Raw genomic sequence first — 20,008 nt, forward strand, 5'->3', positions numbered from 1 at the left:
TGACATATGAACTCAAATAAACACAAGTACCTGATCAGTGTAGGGTAGCTGTGTTGATTTCGAGGAGGGAGGCTCCAAAATGAGGCAAAGGGAAAATTTTGGAGGGTGGTTGTAGCCACTACAAGATTGGTGATACACTAGTAGAACTCTAGCTCTCTTTATGGACCTTGTTCGTGAAAAACGAGTCTAGCTCCTCCAGAAGTATTGTTCGATTCTTCAATTGTCATGACTTCAACACTAAGCTTGAGTTAGAGATATAGTTCCTTACCTTTCTCTTGAGCGGTCAACACACATTCCAAGCCAAGTCAATTGTTTCGATTAGGGATGAGGGGCATATTGTTACACAAGTAATAAAGATGTCAAAGTCTTATTTTCATCTCTAGTGTTGCTAGGTTGCCAGCAGGCTTGGAAAATACCCTGATGGAGTCACGTAGGGACACAAGAATCGCTCTGCTGCCAACAAGCCTAGTCAGTAACCTGGTGGAGTTACTTTCGTCACCTCTCTACACAGGAAGCCTTTCTCTTCTTTTGCCTTATTGATTTTTTCTTTTTTCTATTTTTTTCCTTTTCAAAGGACTATTCATATGCACTTATTTATTTCAAAGGCGGAAGAGGGATCCCGACTTATTGAGAGCAGAAGAGGTTGTCCCTTCAGAGAAGTATTTTATATATACCTCTAACACTACTTGATAAGGTTTTCCCCTTCACCTTACTCTACTTGAATGAGTTGACAAGGGTTAACCAAAAACAACCAATTAGAGTAGGTGGTACTAGTCAAAGTGCAAGCATTGTGTTTTCACCAAGAATCACTTGAACAGAACATATTTTCCATCAGGGTATCATTGACTGAAGACAACAATTTCTTTCGTAACGAGAGAGGACAATAGATAACCAAGTGTTGATAGCAGTACAAGTCCTCTTGTACTTTACCTTGCTTGTCTCGAGAGCCACACACAGTTTCATGTGAAACTAAACCTATGGGTGAAAAACAAGCAAAAAAACAGAAAGAAAAGGACATAAGTAAATGAAGGCAAAACAAGAAAACAAAGCAAGAAAACAAGAAATTCAAACAAAATAAACAAAGAAAGCATGCAAACCAAGCAAAACAAGAAAGAAAACACTACTCCTACTCCTAAGCTAAATAGTGCATGGGCCAGCTCACGTGAAGTGATATTTCCAATGCAGCCATCAGCGCATTAGTTGACCCATGTTGGTGAAGGAATGGTCTACAAGAATGATAAATGTGTAAACTAGAAAACGTGAAAGATATAATAGTGAAGACCAACATGCTCCGAGTTTAAAAATATCCACAGAAAAGAAGAGAATAAAATCACAAGACAAGCATTCTGCAGATGTATCATGGTCATGCTTCACACTGCGTGCAGATGACAAACATGTACACTCTTTTGATCATGAAAAATGAGAAAACATGAGGAATAAAGGCAACTTATGCTTAGCAAGAGTGCTTGTTGTGTAGGATTCCTCCAATGCATGAGCGATGGGATAATGTGATTCAAGTAGAGGATGTGAATTCTGTTAAGCATATTGATATTTAATGCAAACAAGTGAGTGATGAGGAGCCTTGGGTGTTTCAAAAAATTTCTGATATGGAGTGGAATCGATCTCAAGACAGCGAGGGTCTAACATAACCATCAACTTGGGCTGAAGTACCTCAACAACTTGTGGGGTTTCCACTTCATCAATAGGTAGATCATCGAAGACATGTTGTTTAGAAATATCGACAACGAGTGAATCAACATCGTGATTGAATGAAGGAGAAAAGAGATCACAACAACCATGATCAAAAAATTTGATATATTCACCAGAATCCTCATGGTATAATGAATCATTAAGAGGGGTTGATGAGAAGAAATAATGTTCACCCTTTGCATTTTCGAAAATGACAGATGAAATATTGAGTGGATTCTCAAACACAGATGTGTCCTCTCTGCTAATTAATGACAGACTAACATCGGGTGTATTCTGTGAATGATCGGAAGTAAATGCATCTGTGAATGTATTCTCACATGGAAAATCAATAATGGTAGAATCACCAAAGATGTCAGGAAAAAGCGGATGAGGTTCAGACAGAAGGAGGTCATCCTTCTCTGTGGGTTCTTCTTCAAATTCCCACACATATTCATCATAAATGATAGCACAGGTTTGCTTCTCAACACCAACTCCATCGATAACTTGATCCTTGTGAACAACAAGTGTGGAGTCTAGAACGAGAGAACACAACACAGTACAATCCAGAGGATCAACATAATGCAGGGATGGAGGTTGAGGAACTAAATCCATGTGACAACCAATAGCCTTGTCAGCCAAATTTGCGTAGAGATCAAGAATAGGTGGGGTGGGAGGGTGTGACAGTTCAATAGATGGATGTGCACCTTCTCCCACCTCACACTATGGGGCCAGAGCTATTTGATGAGATGAGGACGTACAGTTACTTGTGATAGCGATTGTGTCCACCTTAGGTTTGGCAGCTCTAACACCGAGGTATGCTGGGAGGGCTTCGAATGATTTTAAGATATGCGGATTCTCAGATATGTGAAGAAGATACTGAAATCTTCCATTGTGAAATTCCCAATCAATTTCATCCTCTCAGAATTGGTAGGTGAGATTACAAAAACGATTCGAGAATTGTGCCACAGATTCATCAGGAGATTTTTGTAATCGAAGAATTTTTTTATTAAGTTCTTGATGGTCAAAGTTATGGAAAGCATGACATAACTCTAAAACAAGGTGACCAAATGAGTGAATGGATCTTTCGAGCAGTGTGTTAATCCATTCCAATGGATGCCCACGAAACATGAATGCAAACAATGTGCAGATCACATAATCCTCTCGGGATTTGATGTGATCACATAGATTTGAAAAAGAAAGACTATACTTATCCCAAGATGTTAAGCCTTCACCTGCATATGTGTTATGTGACAAGAGATTCCAGAACTCCTCTGAGATTTCAAATTCATCTCCATAAGACAAACATCTCAGAGGACGAAGAGTAACATAAGACATGATATATGTGTGAAGATTCAAAACAGATTTCGAGAGCTCATCTTGTCATTTGGCCCTCCTTCTATCACTAGAAATGTTGACGATGCTGGACCCGCCAACATGTCAAGGGAATTGCCCCAGTAAGAAGTCCTAACTAGACCTCAGACTCTTTGGAGTAGGAGTCCCAGTAGTGGGTAGTAAATTTATGCCTTGACTGTGATAGCGCACAGAGGTAAGCAAGATATCCTTGTCGAAAGCAAGTGTGTGACCTTGCAGCAAGTCAGGAGATATGCATGGGGAGGTTCTAACATAGAGAGAGGGAAAGAAGTGTATCCCTTAGAATCCTGTAATAGTATGCATCTTGAAAGGAACACACGAGCTTAAATGTTAGGATATTCCAACACACAGGAAATAATTGAGTACAACTTGGTCTAGTGTAAAGTTAGGTAAAGTGTGTTTCTTTAGTATGTACTTTCTGTAACTTACAATCCGATAGTCACGATATGTTCTAGACATGAAGTGATCCAATGGTTCATTCTCTCCTTGGTATTATCGACACTTGATCTATGGTTTAACACACGATTGGTCCATGATATCTATTTAAAGAGCATGGAGGGTCATTTGTTAGGTGACAGTTCATGAGAGAAGCTTATGTAAATTTTCTTTCTTTTACATTAATAAATTGCATGAAGTGGCCACGTTGGCTCAGGTTGTGGAATGTTTCCCTCTTTGAGAGTTTTAACCACGTCAATAATACTAGTGTACCAATATGTGATCTTTTTGTGAGCGGTGTCCTTTCGTTTTCTATCTAAGGAACATACCTTATAAATTCCTACATGGTATCACAACTATTCGAGGGTTGCATCCGTTGGAAATCCAAATCCGAAGCCAGTACAACTGTTGTTTTGTAGATCTAATATTTCTTACCACTTTCGGGCCGAGAGGACTGCTCTATTGTGTTAAGAGCATTTGTTCCAATGAGGAACCCCTTTCGTTTCATGTGAAAAGGTTTTCGGTAGGCCTAGCTACGTCATTTTTAAAATTTAGAGGTATACAGTCTTTATTTGCAGTTATAATTATTTATCTCTCTGTTTATTTCGGTTTAAAGTCCTCTATATTTTCTTATTACTCAATCTATACCTTTCATTTTTGTGTATGATCTTTGCCCTGTGAATCTATGCAATTTGGACAAATCAAAAAAAAAAAAGAAGATTATTTTCATGCGTATGCTCTTTTTCTTTGTGCCCTAGTGTGATCTCAGAAAACCATAAAAATTGAGGAAATATATAGCTTCCAGCCAAATCTAACTTTAAACCGCAAGACTTGCATTTCTTTTGCGTGTTCATTTTTGGTTTGTGTGGTTTTTTTTTTTTTTAGGCATAAATAGGTTTTTCAAGCACACACTCCAAAGCTTTAGTGAGAAAAAAAATCCTTCCACTTTTCCAAAAATTACTAACCTTTTAAACTAGCTCACTTGGTCCAAAGTTACTTTATGAAAATAGAGGTCTTGAGTTCAAATCTTTCTTTTTGTTAAGTTATTTTTTTGAAAAGCACATGTAACTTATGTTTTAAAGTTACTTTATGTAAAAGTGTTCTTACCCATTATAAAAAGTGAGTCACTTATAATTCTAAAGTCTCTTTATCTTTTATTTAAGTTACAGTTTAGTGGATAATTCATAAAGTACCATTGTAAAAGTGACTTTCACTTATTTATAAAAGTGGGTCATATAAAGTAATTTTTTTTTAAAAGCAAGCTAATTAGATTAAGTTTGGAAAGGGGGGGATTTTTTTTTTAAATATAACATTATAATTCACTTCCCAACATTCACATAGTTCGTTGGCATCTTCAACAACTTTTCTTCAAAAAGCCATAACTTCTTCATCTAGGAGTCGTTTCCAGAGCTGTTTTTTTTTATCAGCCCAATTTTTCGAGATCTTTCCATTGGAACACTTAGTTTCAGTATCTAGAGCTTCATTTTCTTTTAAAATGGAAATTATGTGCCTAGTTATTCTTGACAACACCAACTACTTCCAATGGCTATCCTACATTGTGGATTTACTTAGAAGTAAAGGTTTTTATAGAATAGCCTCAAGCCAAGAGTCTAAACATAAAGATGAAGATAATCAAGCCAAATGAAAAAATAAGCAAGATCAAGCACGTGGGTTGATAGAGATGTCTATTTCTCCAAACCTTAGATTCCATATTGCAGAAATTGATACCCCCGACAAATCAATGAAACAACTCAATAAAGTTTTTGGAATTAAAAATGAAATTAGATCCCATCAAGTTGAAAATGAGTTGCTTACGTTGGACCCCAATAATTTTCTTTCCATTGAAGATTTTTTTTCCAAGTTCAAGACCCTTAGACTTCTCTTGGAAGGTGTTAAGGTTAAGAAAGAATATGGTGGCCTTATCTATTCCATTCTTGCTAAATTAGGACCAGTTTACTCTGTGTTTATTTCCACCTTCCATTCTACTAGAGAATCCTTTATTTCTCAAGGACAAGACTATAAGTCCCCCTCTTTTGATGCATTTTGTGATTCTTTAATAATAAAACAAGAAAAACTCTTACATGTTGGTCTTCTTAATATTGGAAATTCTTCTAAGAAAGCCTTATCTGCCTAGCAGTAACCAAATTCAAAGAATCATAAGAAGAAATATCCTAAAAAAGAATGGTCCTAAACCAAACAAGGGTCCTAAGAAATTTCAGTCTTAAAATGAAAAATCAATTCAACAAAATGATAGGGCAAATAAAAACAAAGGGAAGAAGACTGATAGACATTGCAACTTTGTAATCGTGATGGCCACTTAGAATCCAAATGGTTTAAGAAGATGGAAGCCTTGGAAACAACCATGAAGAAGCCTAACATCCATTTGGATCACTCTTCAACTTCAACTTCATCTTCAAGAATAACACTTTCTGCATGTGGTTGTCAAGCATCTCGGTCTAGTTATGCACTAAATGTATCTTCTTCTTCTCATTCTCATCAGTGGCTCATTGATTCTAGGGCTTCTTATCACATGGCCAAAAACGAAGCCATGTTTTCTTATTTAAATGATTGTAACACCAAAAATATTTATGTTGGTGATGATAGATATCTTAGTGTTGTAGGGACTAGAACTATTCATCTAGACAATGGTAAATTTGATGATGTATTATGTGTTCCTACCTTATCCTACAAACTTATGTCTATATATCAGATAACGCATTCAGGTGAAGGTAAAATCGTTGAATTTTCACCTCATGATGTTGTAATTAAGGAACTAAGAGATCCTAAACAGATTTTAGCTGCTGGAATTGCTGATGATTCTACAAGGTTGTATAAGTTTAAAAAATTTGTGTCATCAACTCTTCCCTCCGTATTTTTTGCTCATAATTATGAAGTGATAAAACTTTGGCATGAGAGATTTGGTCACTTAAACTATCGCTCCCTTCAAAATCTATGTAAAGAAAATATGGTGATAGGTCTTCCTATGGTATCTTGTAGAGATGGTGTTTGTTCCGGCCGTGTACTTGGGAAACATCATCGGGATAGTTTTGAAAAATGTGCCTCTTGGCATGCCTCAACCCCTTTATAGCTTGTGCATAGTGATTTATGGGTTCCACTTCCAGTTGAATTTCATTCTTTGGCTACAAGTATTTCTTAACTTTCATTGATGATTTCTCTAGACACACTTGGGTATACTTCTTAAAACTCAAGAGTGAAGTACTTAACATGTTCTTGGTCTTTAAGGCCTTTGTTGAGAAACAATTTGGACACCAAATTCTTAAGCTAATATTTGATAATAAAGGAGAATATGTTAACAACAAATTCATCAACTTTTTCATTGAGCATGGAATTAAATTGCAACATATTGTTCCATATACTCCACAACAAAATGGTGTAGCTGAAAGGAAGAATCACACCTTAAAGGAAATGGTTAATTGTACGCTTCAATCTAAAGGACTTAGTCTTAATTTTTGGGCATAAGAAATTAACTATGCAAATTACATAGTAAATCACATTCCTACTAAGGTTTTAAAGAATGTCACTCTAGAAGAAGAATGGAGCTCAATTAAACCAAATGTAAGTCACTTTCGTGTTTATGGAAGTGAAGCATCGACCCATGTTCCAGATGAGAAACATAAAGCCTTAGAACCTAAGAGTGAAAAATGTATTTTTGTTGGATATTCTGAAGATGTCAAAGGATATAGACTTCTTCAACCTAAATCCAAAAATTTTATCATTAGAAGAGATGTAAAGTTTGCTGATAATATATTGGCCTACGAGCCTAGTTCAGCGGATGTGCCACCTCTCTCTATCCCTTCTACTTCTAAAAATATTCCTTCTTCAGATGATGACAGTAAGGATGAAAATCCTCCCGCATCTTATTCATATCCTCCTTCAACTCCTCAGCTTCTAAAATGGGTCCGCACTACTCGGGATGCAGAAGGTACTCTTGCAGGTGATCCTACAGATCAGTGTTGTACACATTCTCAGTTCAATAGAGCCTCTTCTTTATTGGATCAAACTTCAGCGAATTATGATCCTGACACCTTTACAAAAGCTTCAGGCCATCCATATTGGGATGTAGCTATGAATGAAGAACATTGTTCACTATTGGAAAATGATACATGGGACCTTGTTCCTCTTCCAAATGGACAAAAAATTGTTAGATGCAAATGGGTTTACAGAACCAAGTTTGGACCAGATGGAAAAGTTGATAAACATAAAGCTCATCTTGTTGCTAAGGGTTTTTCACAAGTTGAAGGAATTGAGTATACTGAAACCTTCTCCCCTATTTCCAAAATGACCTCTATCTATCTTGTTCTTTCCCTTGCTGCCTCTTTCAAATGGGAAGTCCATCAGATGGATGTTAAATCCACCTTCATGCATGGGGACTTGCATGAAGAAATCTATATGGAACAACCTCATGGCTTTATATAAACTAACTCCAGCCTTGTATGTCATCTTAAGAAATCCCTTTATGGTCTCAAGCAAGCCCCTTGGGCTTGGTATGCTGAAATGGATAGATTTCTTTTAAATACTGGCTTTTCTAGGTGTCATTATGACAATATTGTCTACACCAAGAAAGTGGGTAAGTCTCTTATCATTCTTGTTCTTTATGTTGATGATCTTATCCTTACTAGTAGTGATACAAACCTTATAAACCATGTGAAGTCCACCCTTAGAAAGCATATTAAAATGACAGACTAAGGACACTTGCATTATTTTCTTGGTCTTCAAGTCTTGCAATCCAAAGAAGGTATTTCCCTTTCCCAGTCCAAGTATGCATGTGATCTTCTACGCCACTTTCACATGGAAGACTGTAATCCAGCCCCTTCTCCCTTTTAGTTTGGAGCCAAACTTTCAGTCAGTTGTACCTCCCTGAAGTTGATGCTACCTTATACCATCAACTTGTTGGAAAACTTGTGTATCTGACCCATACCCATCGTGACCTTTCCTTTGTTGTTGGCCTTATTGCTCAGTTTATGAAAAACACACATGAAAGTCATTGGAAAGCAACTAAAAGAATACTTCGTTATGTTTGAGGTACAATTCAGTTTGGGATTCATTATAGTGAAAAATCATCTCCTCTATTGGTTGGTTTCACTGATTCTGATTAGGATGGTGACCCTCATGATCGGAAGTCTACTGCAGGTTATGTCTTCACTCTTGGTTCTGGACTTATTACATAGGATTGCAAGAAATAAAGTGTCATTTCTCTTTCTTCGGTAGAAGCAGAGTATTGTGGCACTACTGAAGCTAGTAAGGAATCCCTGTGGCTTCGTTAGATCTTGACAGAGTTTGGTTTCCAACAAAAACATCCGACTACATTTTGGTGTGATAATCAAAGTGCCATTCAACTATGCAAAGGTCCAGTCTAACATCAACACAACAAACACATTGAACTACACATGCACTTCATTGGAAAAATCATTCATGACCATGTTCTTGAAGTGTAATATTGTTCAACCGATGATGAAGTTGCAAACATCTTTACAAAGGCTCTCATAAAGGCGAAGTTTAGTAAACTTCGATTTATGGTTGGAGTTCAGGAAGTTGTCACTAAGGGGGGATAGCCTCTAATGCCTCCTTCTTTCTCCTATTGTGTCATCTTTGTACATCCTTCAATCCTATCCCAAGTTGTTCTTAAGGGGGGATGTTAGGATATTCTGACACATAGGAAATAATTAAGTACAACTTGGATACATGAAATGGTATTACATGAGTTCTCATTGGAGATTCAAGGATGATGGCGACCGGGCGAACTAGGTTACGCAAGGGCTTAGGTTAGGGTTTCGAATTCTGCAGTTACTGCTCGAACCCTCCGTTTACGCGCCCGCCTTTCTCTGTCACCGGTTCACCCTAACCGCGGAGAACTGCAGTTTACTCGCTGGTAGACTTCTCGGAGAGCAGAGCACCGAACCGCGACAACCGGCGAGCCCTGTGACGGAATACCAACAGCTGCACGGACCGTTTCTAAACTGCAAACTGTCGTTTTCTCCCGGGTTTTCTCTCTGTTCCGAGGTGTTAGCAGATCCAAGAAGCAGCTGGCAATGGAGGACATTGAGGCCGTCGATTACTCCGCGGACCCATTGGAAGGGGTCTCCATCTGGCGCACCCCACTTGACACATCCGGAGGTATGTACAGCTCGGGCTTACCTGATCATTTTGCGCCGTTTCCGTTTAGTGAACCGCTTTCGCATAACCCTGTAGTCCTCCCAGACGACCCGCCGACTTGGCTTGCTCTCTCCACGCCCCCGCACTCTCCGGCAACCCTAGGTTTTGTTTCTAGCTGCATTAACCCTAACCCTGGTTCTTTCCCCTCGGTTGCGGGCTCATTACCCCTCCATCAACAAAACCCCTCCCTCCCCGGTCCCTCTAACGACATCCCAGTCTCCATCGGTCATACTTCCGGCTGCTTCACTGCCGTACCTCCGCTCTCAGGCCACCCACCGTCTTCTGGCTTTCACGGCCCCTCATATTCACCCCGAATCCCGGCATCGCAGCAAGCAAACTCCCCTCCCTCAGGACGCCCCCATAGCAATCCCCCTCCACGGGGCCCCAAACGGAAATACAAGTGCTTCAAATCAAAAGAGGAGGATGTTTTTCTCATATTGGAAGAAGACATTCGCTGGGGTGAGGCCATGGATTTTGCTGATCGCGTTTTGGTCGGGCGCATCAGGGGCCGAAGTTACTCGGCAGCACGCTTGAAGACATGGGCAGCGGAAGTTTGGGGCCACCATTTGGTGGATATCCCATTTGTGCAGACCTTCGTGCGGGGCTGGTTCGCACTGCGTTTCGCGCGTGCTGATCACACCAACTGGGTTCTGTCATCTTACTGGCACTTTGACCATGCCCCGGTGTTACTGAAGAGATGGACTCCTTTATTTGACCCTGAGACTGAGCAGATTGGCATCGGACCGGTATGGATTCGGCTTCAAGGGCTTCCACTCGAGTACTGGTCAGAAGACATATTCAAGAGGATTGGTAATGCCATCGGCGGATATATGGGCTATGACAAATCCTATCAGCAGACGGGTATGATGGCATATGCCAGGATACTCATCAACCTGGACACGAGAGGTGGACTACTGGAATATATTACCATACAGTGGAGGGATACTGAGCGCAAGCAAATCATAGATTATGAAGGCATCCCATATAGGTGCCGCAGATGCCACCAAGTGGGCCATCTATACAAAGATTGCCCACTCCTCAAGAGATCAATATCGAATGGCAAGGAGGATGCAGTTCCACAGCCGCAGGACAAACCCTCTGAGACGCATCCTACCCAGCCCTCCGGGGAACAGGATCGCCCTCAGATCGTGGAGGAACCACGGAGCACCGAGACAACTGACATTGCTGTGGATCCCTCTGATCCACCTCCGGCCTCGCCAGCTCCTGTGCAGCCATCGACTGATCAAGCGGGCTTGGAGCATCCGGGTAAGTTTTCTATCCATACTCCGTCATCTCCTCCTTCATGCATGTCATTGGGCATATCATCACATGAATACATTGACTCTGCATCTATCCATGCTAATTTATCCTCTGCATCCTCTGCATCCTCTCCACTGAATTTTCTCAATCACACCTCACTCATCTGCTCCCTTCCTCTCCCTTCACCTGTGGCTCCTCCATCAAGAATCACTTCGACTCTGGCCACCCTATCATTACATTCATCTCAATCCCCCCCCCGCTACTCCCTCCGCCCCCGTCTGAAGGACAGAGGACCGGATGCTGTTGGACTTGACCTGACTAGCATGCCTATGTCCCTCAAGAATTCCCGCGGCAGACCCTCTCGCATATCCAAGGCAAGGCACACTGCTGATGAAGAAGTCGCCCTCGGGCGACAGCAGACTATTTTCCGGGCCCTTAGAGCGAGGAATGGCCCATCCCCCTTCCCCTCATGAAGTTTCTCTCCTTCAATTGCCGGGGGTTTGCTAGTTTAGCCAAAAAACTAGCACTTAGGAGATTGCTCTTATCATCTCAGATGGACTTCATATTTCTACAAGAGACCCTCTGTCAGGCCGAACCCCTCATCCATACTCTCTCTGCCTGGCTCCCTTCCTGGACCTTCCATGCATTGGATGCATCCGGACGATCTGGGGGATTGGCCATTGGGGTAAATAACAGAGTAGCAGAGATCAAGAATATTTTTGGAGGAAGAGGGTTTATAGGACTTGACATTAGTGCTCATTCTTCTGTAAGAGACATCCGGATTATCAATGTTTATGGCCCATGTGCAGACCATGCCAATTATTGGAGGTCCTTACTTGAATCAGAACTCTTCCAAGCAGACAACATTATACTTGGAGAAGATTTCAACTTCTCGCTCGGATATAGCGAGTCACGGGGGCACTCCGCCCAGGTCGATTCCCTTACAGATACTATATCGAGCCTTCTAGAGGATCATCACTGGGTGGATATACCGTCTGCTAAGCTCCAATATACATGGTCAAATAACAGAAGCGGAGACCAAAGCCTTGCAAGGAGACTTGACAGATTTCTTATCAAGGAATCTTTGGTTAACGATCTCCCCAGAGTTCGTCAATGGGTTGGATCGGGAGGCATTTCAGATCATTGGCCAATCTTCTTAGAAGCTGAAGACCTAACCCATAAGATCAAGAGCCCTTACAAATTTAATGCCTCTTGGTTACAAGATCCCTCCTACATTCAATTGGTACATAATTTTTGGCAATCCAATGCCATCAGAGAAGGAGAGGACATCTCAGTGGGCTTTGTAAGGAAACTTACAGAACTCAAACAGATCACCAAGATCTGGGCACACCAAAAGCGCATTCAAGATAATCAAGCATTAAAAGAGGCTGAAAGGGTCATTGTAGAATTTGAAGAATCATCAAATGGGACTTTCCTCTCCCCTGAAAGCAAGGAGAATTACACCTCCCTTATTGCAAAGCGCTCACAAATACTGAAGGAAAGGGAAGAAAGCTGGAGACTTCGGAGCAGAGCTATTTGGCTCTCCGAAGGAGATGCAAATACTAAATTTTATCACAAGTTTGCAAATGGCCGCAAAGTAATAAACACTATCTGGGAATTAAAGAACGATCAAGGGGACACTATCTCCTCTCAGAGGAATCTGGCCAGACTGGCCACAGAGCACTTTAGAGGCATATATAAGGCCCCTGTAGAAGCCAATATCTTGGAAATCATGAGAGTGGCTGAGCTCTTCCCCAGATACATTGAACAAGAATATGCTGAGGAACTACAGAAGGAAGTGACCATGGAAGAATTGGAGGCTACTCTGAAATGGTTCAAAAAAGATAAGAGCCCTGGACCAGATGGATGGACCATTGAATTTTACCTTGCGTTTTTTGATCTTTTGGGTAATGACCTCTTGAAAATAGTTGAAGACAGTAGAAGAAGAGGTCGAATATCCTCAGCCATTAAATCCACCTTCATAGCTCTCATCCCCAAATCGAATGCCCCGAGCACTTTCGATGACTTCCGTCCTATATCACTCTGCAACTGCCTCTACAAGATTATAGCTAAGACCATTTCTAATCGTCTTAAGCCCATTCTATCGCATCATATATCCGCTGAACAATTTGCATTCCTGCACCATAGACAGATCCATGAGGCCATTGCCACTGCCCAAGAGCTCATGCACACCTTGCAGATTAAGAAACAAAAAGGAATGATCCTTAAGGTGGATCTGTCCAAGGCCTTTGACAGAACTAACTGGCTATACTTATGGCTGCTGCTCACTCACCTGGGTTTCCCCTATGTCTTCATCAAATGGACCATGAGCTGTATCACTGATGTATCCTACAGTGTATTACTTAATGGGGAAGCTACCTCGTTCTTCACTTCAGAGAGGGGTCTCAGACAGGGATGTCCACTCTCCCCTCTGCTGTTTTTACTCATTATGGAAGGGTTGAGTAGAGTTATTTCATCTGCGCGGGACAGACAACAATTATCTGGTATTAAACTTGCGGACAATCTATACCTCACTCACCTATTATTTGTTGATGATATCCTAATTTTTTTGAATGGCAGTATTGGAGACTCCACTATACTCCATAACTCTTTTCTACTCTTTCAGCAAGCTACTGGTATGAATATTAATGACAATAAATCCACCATCACTACTTTAGGTTGTACTATACATGAAATAGCTTATGCTAATCAGCGATTCCCTTTTATCAACTTGACCTTGTCAGAAGGTATAAAGTATCTTGGTTTCAGACTGAAACCTAATGGATACAAAATTGCTGACTAGTTATGGCTTATAGCTGAGGTGGAAAAGAGACTTCAAGTATGGTACCACCGATACCTCTCTCGAGCTGGCAGACTGATACTTATTAAAGCAGTGATTGAAGCCACACCAGTATACTGGATGGCTCTCACATGGATTCCTAAGGGCATACTCAACAGGTTACAGCATATATGCAGTAAATTTCTATGGAAGGCCCACCAGCCAGGCAAGATATTTGCCTGGGTAAAATGGGACACCATTGCAAAACCCAAACGCTGGGGGGGATGGGGTATCAAAAGGCTCGACCTTTTCTCCAAGGCTCTGGCTGCCAAACTTGGATGGCAGCTCCTTACCACTGATGGACTTTGGACCAGGGTAGCATATGAAAAGTATATCAAGCCCCCGAATGTGTTGGATTGGATATGCAGTCAACATGGAACAAATCATAACATATCCATCATATGGAAAGCTGTCATCGGTACTTTAACTTTATTACGAGAAGGATTAACTTGGCACATCAAAGCAGGTAATGCGGTCCGAATAGGACTAGACCCATGGGTCGGATGTGGAAACACTCACAGACTCTCCGATGGCCTCATTGGACATCTTAATGACAGAGGTATCATCAACATCATGCATATTGGCGACCAAGCAAACTCCTCTTTTCTCCATCAGGCCTGGACCAGCGCACAAGTTTTAGATATTCCGGCACAGTGGCATAATGAATGGGCAGAGTACACGGATGCGCTCACTCAAGCTCATATCAGGCTTACTGAAGGACCTGACGAAATCATTTGGGCCTTTGCAAAACATGGAGCATATATCCCGAAGCTTGGCTATCTAAAACTTATGGAGCCACATAAGCCTCAAACTATCCACCCCTCATGGAAAGAATTATGGAAGCTCAAATCAGCCCCGCATACTCGACTGCTTATGTGGAACATTCTCTTTGATAAAGTACCTACGGTCACTAATCTTATGAAGAGATCCTTCCACGGACCATTCCGCTGCTATCTCTGTCACCAGGAGGAAGAAAGCATTGTACACCTATTCTTGAACTGCAGCATCACTTTACAATTTTGGCATGCCCTCATTTCCCACCTCCCGCAACTGAAAAATTGGCATGGCCATAGCTTAATGGATGCATGGTAGAACTGGAATCGTGATCACTTGGGGAAGTCCATCAATATCCCGCTACTCGCATGCTGGGCAGTCTAGATTGCCCGGAATCAGGCTATCTTCAATCTTAGAGCCCCCCATTGGCCCACTATCCTTCTCCATACCATTGCAAATTATAACGTGATACCAGATGATGAATCCACAGGCCCTGTATGCATCATTATACAAATGGATATTGACAAGTCCCAACCATGGGCTTTTTTTGATGGTTCAGCACAAGATGTGGGTTGTGGAGGAGGAGCAGTTCTATATCTCAATGATTCACACAGCTACAAAATACAAATCTTCTTAGGCAGAGGCACTAATAACTATGCTGAACTGTGCACTGCCAAGCATATCATTCACTTTGCCATACAAAAACAATGCAGACATCTCCAACTGTTTGGAGACTCTAAAATAGTTTGCAATTGGCTGACTGATGCATCTCATTGTCATGCATTTTCGTTGAGACATATATTAGATGAGGCAAAGAGACTGACTACTTCCTTTGAATCATTTGCTTGTCGTCACATCTACAGGGAACAAAACACCATCGCAGATCAACTCTCCAAAGAGGCAGCGCACAGACAAGGAGAAAAGTGGCTGATACAGGAGGAAATCGAAGGGTCATACTATCAGCATTATCATCGACCCTTTGATGATTGGATGGATAATGGGCTATAAAAGCCAACTTACAGATCTTCACTTGTTTTTTGTTGTCAATAGCTGTATATATCTCTCTATGTCTAGTACAATACAACACTTTTTCTTTTGATATAACAACATATATATGGCTCTCTGCGTAGAGCAATGGACTCTTTTTTTGAACACTGTTAGTGTATAGTTTTGGACTGCTCCCTGCGAGGAGACAACCTGCTTTATTTTTATTTATCTAGTACTGCAGACTGATCTTGTCAGGCACTGCTGCCTTTATATGAATGCTTCGGCATATACAAAATGTAATTTCTTAACTTTAATAGAAATTACGACTTTTTCCCAGGGTAAAAAAAAAATTAAGTACAACTTGGTCTAGCATATAGTTAGGTAAAGTGTGTTTCTTTAGTATGTACTTTTTGTAACTTATAATCTGACGGTCATGATATGTTCTAGACATGAAGAGGTACGACGGTTCATTCTCTCCTCAGTATTATTGACACTTGATCTATGTCTTAACATCTGATTGGTCCATGATCTCTATTTAAAGAGTATGGAGGGTCCTTTTTTAGGTGACCGTTCATGAGAGAAGCTTATGTAAATATTATTTATTTTACATTAATAAATTTCCTAAAGTGGTCGTGTTGGCTCAGGCCGTGGATTGTTTCCCTCTTTGAGGGTTTTAACCATGTCAAGAATACTGGTGTACTGATCTGTGATTTGTTTGTGAGCAGTGTCCTTTGGTGTCCTATCTAAGGAACATACCCTGTAAATTCCTACATGAAAGACATCACAAACTGGAAAGAAGAATAGTCAATGATCCAAAGTGATGCATTAAACCAACAATGCACTTCAATAAGATTCATACAATCACATACAAAATAGTCCATACATCAATGCATAAGTAAAACTACATACATTGCTAAAGTAACCAGAATAGTCGAACTACATTAACAACATATGCATGAAACTTGTTGGCTTTTTTATATTATATAAAGTGAAAGTTCCATCCATACATACAACCATGATAGTCACTATCCCCAATACTGGAATGTTACAATCAACACTGCCATCTCCTCCAAAGGGATGTGCTCGCTCTGCACTATGGAGAAGCCAAGACTTGTCACAATACTCTCTAAGACCTCTCTAACCAAAGCCTAGCAAAATATTGGCTCCCAAAATCCCTTTCTATGATTTATGAGGCTCTATTTATAACAAAGGGTGGGGTGACCCTTAACATTCCCCTTTGTGACTCTTGGACTACCCTTATGACTCTTTACATTACATATGACTGTTTGTATTCCACTAATGACACTTGGAATTTCACTTTACATCATGTTGACAAAAATGATACATTTTTCACATATACCCATGTGGGACAAAATTGGCTTGAGTCAGCCAGACAAGACAACACTAAGACTTGGATGACTATGGAAAGATGAGCTCATCCACCTTCTCTATGTGATCCTTGGTGACAAACTGATACCATGCTTGATAGTGTGCAATGGTGTCCATGTATTCTTTGATGAAGTCCTTCTAGAAACGAACTCTTGCCTCCATTTCTTTTGGGTATACTATTTTGAAACCTTGGTACAACTCATCCTGTAACATGTGAAACTTAGTCTTAAGCATGGCTAGATTGGCGATGTACATCCGCATGTTATCTGCACTAACTTGCAAATCTGCATTAGTGGTCGTGAGCATCAACTGATCAAAGTGTGCATAGAGCTCTAGTTTGGCTTGGTTATTCTCTTTAGCCTCAATGAGCATACCAATCGATGGGGTGTCACACTTCCTCACAACGACATCCAAACTCTTGTACAACCGTGCATACAAAGCCTTGATACTAGTGATGAGCGACGTGAATTCCTCATAGTTTCGGATCTGACTCCAGATGCATACTTTGTCCAACTCCACATGTGGCTTCATCATCTTATGTAGGTGAAGTAGGGATCCCTTATGCCTCATTTTCCATGTTTGTACATGATCAACTGTGACATGTATGTCTATGAGTGTTCGCTCTATCTTCATACAGCACTGCTGATGACCATGTAGATGGACAACTACCTTGTGCATAGTGACGAACTTGTCATACAATCTCTGTGTGACTATATAAAGAGATGATACTTCATAAAGTATGGCCATATTCATCTTTGCTTTGGCGGATCCTGTTGACTGTTCCTCTCTCAACTTGGCTGCTTGCAACTCTTTAGCCATGCACTTATTTTCTGCTATCAAGAATCTAACAATCGAGCTATTGACTTCGTCATAAGCCTTTGTAGCATAAACCAAGGTGACTAGATGTCTCCATACATCTGACATAATTGCCCGTTCTTCCAAGTGCGTAGGTGATGCATGCTCATCCAAGGTGTGTGCTCTACATGCTTGTACAACTCTATGTTGCGACTCATCAAAGGTTATGTTGTACATCTCTGTCCCCGGATGGTCCCCAAGAAGAATGGTATCCCCTTGTTCACTAGGGACTTGCTCTGTTGTTGGATTTGGTGAAGCCTGTGGAGTGACCTCAACTGTTATTGGCATGAGGTCGGCATCCTGATCTTGTTCCGGCTACTCTACCTCCATGTCCATTTGTTCTATTATTTGCTCATCCTGTATAGAAATTTCCTATTCCTATGAATGCTCACCCTGTTCCTCATTTGTTGTTGGTTCAAATTCTTCAACCTGTATTGGTGCAATTTGTGTTGTCTATGTGCCTTTCACTTCCTCCTGTTCTAGTTCCTATTCCAGTTCCTGCTCCTATTCATGTTCATGTTGTGCTTCCTTCTCTCCTCTGTGAAACTCTTATTCTTACTTGAGCTTCTACTGGACTTCCTACAACATCGTCTCACTATATTCTAGCCTTTGATTTTCTCTATTTCTTTGAGATCGTCCTGTCGCGCTGTCACCTCTTTGCATCTATCTCCAAAGCTACCTTTTGCACAAGTGGGTCTCCCTTAAACTTATAGCTTTTCTTCGTCTCTATGCCTTCGTAAATCTTCCTCTTGCATTTGTCTTGCATAGGTTTGCCACAATTATTGTTGCTCCTTGCAGTGCTGCTACCTTGAGTGCTGCTAGCCACTCCACTGCAATGTTGACCGTTCATTGAGCCTAGAGGAGTTGTAACAATATATTCATGGGTCTTCCTCTGACTAATGACACGTTCTGTGGATCCAAGGATAGTATAATCTCGCACAGTGCTCTCTGCATAAACCATGTGGGTCGTATGGGTAGAAAGTCTTGGTGCCGAACTTAAACTTCTTGAAGTATTCCACCTCAACATTTGCTTCTTTCAAACTCCCAACCGCATACAATCCAATTCGCACAGGAAGCGTGGGTCATGGTGCCTTCTTCTTCCTATGCAATCCAGTTGACAACCCTATCGAGATGTAGTATGAAACCTCCTGCATGACCAACTTGTTCGTGGCGAACCTCGACAACACATGCAAATCTTTCTTTGCATTGTACATCCTGATGAAGGTTCCCTCAGGTGAGGCATACCAATCTACAATGTTTAGCAACACCTCCATTGGTGCCTGGGACATGTAGGGCAGATCTTGTTCAAAAATCATCATGTATAGAGGGGCGATGAAATGGTCACATATTCTATCCATGACTCCTCGGTAGCTGCAATATGAGAGCAACTTGCAATATATGTTCACAAAACTTTCTGAAGGTGTCCATGCCCAACCCATGCCATGAAACTATTGACGGGCACAGATTGCATCAAAAAAGTATGCAGACATGAAGAAATTTTCTTGTTGATCCTTGGGCAGACTCCGAGCATTGGACAGATGCACTTTCAACTGGAGGTCCAATGTGTCGGACCAGTTGAATGGCTTTCCTTCATTGGCCAGCTAATCCAACATAGAAACCCAACTCTGCAGGAGGGTTTCTGTACTCCCTTGGCCATACAAGAGGCATGCGAAGATGATCAAGAACTGATATGCATTCCTGAGTGTCTTCATCCTATATATCTAGTTGGGTGCCATTCTGAACTTTGCTGGGTCCTTTACCCAACGCTTCAAGATATCTCTTATGTTTGTGCTATTGTTGGGAGTGTAAAACGATGCATCCATCCTTCTCACTGGGAATGGAAAATGATATATCTATTGCTAATCCTCCATCCTAAAGGAAGAAAGCCTTGTTCCACTGACGTTGCTGATTATCATTGTCTCGGGATCAATATGTGATACAATCCAGTGGATCACATCTGCGCAAGGAAACACTGGAAACCTGTCTATCCTCCAAATTATCCTCAAAGCTATCTGAAAAGATGGTGTTGATGTCTTGCCATGTCATCTTGATATCCTTTTCAATGAACATGTGTGTGTCTATGTACACAGGCAAGCTCATTGACCCCTGTTCAAGCACGTCCCTCATACTTCTCTCAACTGTGTCTTTTGATCCTGCTTTCTTGGAAGCCATTGTACCTATATTGTTGCAAGACTTAAGAACACCTATGATACCTGGAGACAAAGAAAGACTCAT

The 20,008-nt window shown here is 41.1% G+C and overlaps 1 protein-coding gene across 1 annotated transcript; it reads left to right on the plus strand.

The window, feature by feature from the left end:
- The first annotated feature begins 11,482 nt into the window (after window positions 1-11,482).
- On the plus strand, window positions 11,483-14,860 carry LOC149235931 (uncharacterized). The gene is made up of 3 exons (XM_089368715.1): window positions 11,483-12,762; window positions 13,510-13,565; window positions 13,746-14,860. Exons 1-3 carry the CDS (start codon window positions 11,483-11,485, stop codon window positions 14,858-14,860), a joined length of 2,451 nt encoding a protein of 816 aa, XP_089224841.1.
- Window positions 14,861-20,008: the final 5,148 nt, after the last annotated feature.

The sequence above is a fragment of the Pinus tabuliformis genome, chromosome 8 (genome assembly GCF_031772625.1).
Source record: "Pinus tabuliformis cultivar Carrire ecotype Pingquan chromosome 8, CPIR1, whole genome shotgun sequence".
In the NCBI taxonomy this organism is placed as follows: Eukaryota; Viridiplantae; Streptophyta; class Pinopsida; order Pinales; family Pinaceae; genus Pinus; species Pinus tabuliformis.

What these genes read in the sequence shown, in the direction of transcription:
- LOC149235931 (XM_089368715.1), top strand. Translation starts at nt 11,483, where the DNA reads ATGGACTTCATATTTCTACAAGAGACCCTCTGTCAGGCCGAACCCCTC. An exon ending in TTGGAGGCTACTCTGAAATG is followed by an intron (nt 12,763 to 13,509) that starts GTTCAAAAAAGA and finishes TTTGAATGGCAG; the next exon opens with TATTGGAGACTCCACTATAC. An exon ending in ACTCTTTCAGCAAGCTACTG is followed by an intron (nt 13,566 to 13,745) that starts GTATGAATATTA and finishes TATGGCTTATAG; the next exon opens with CTGAGGTGGAAAAGAGACTT.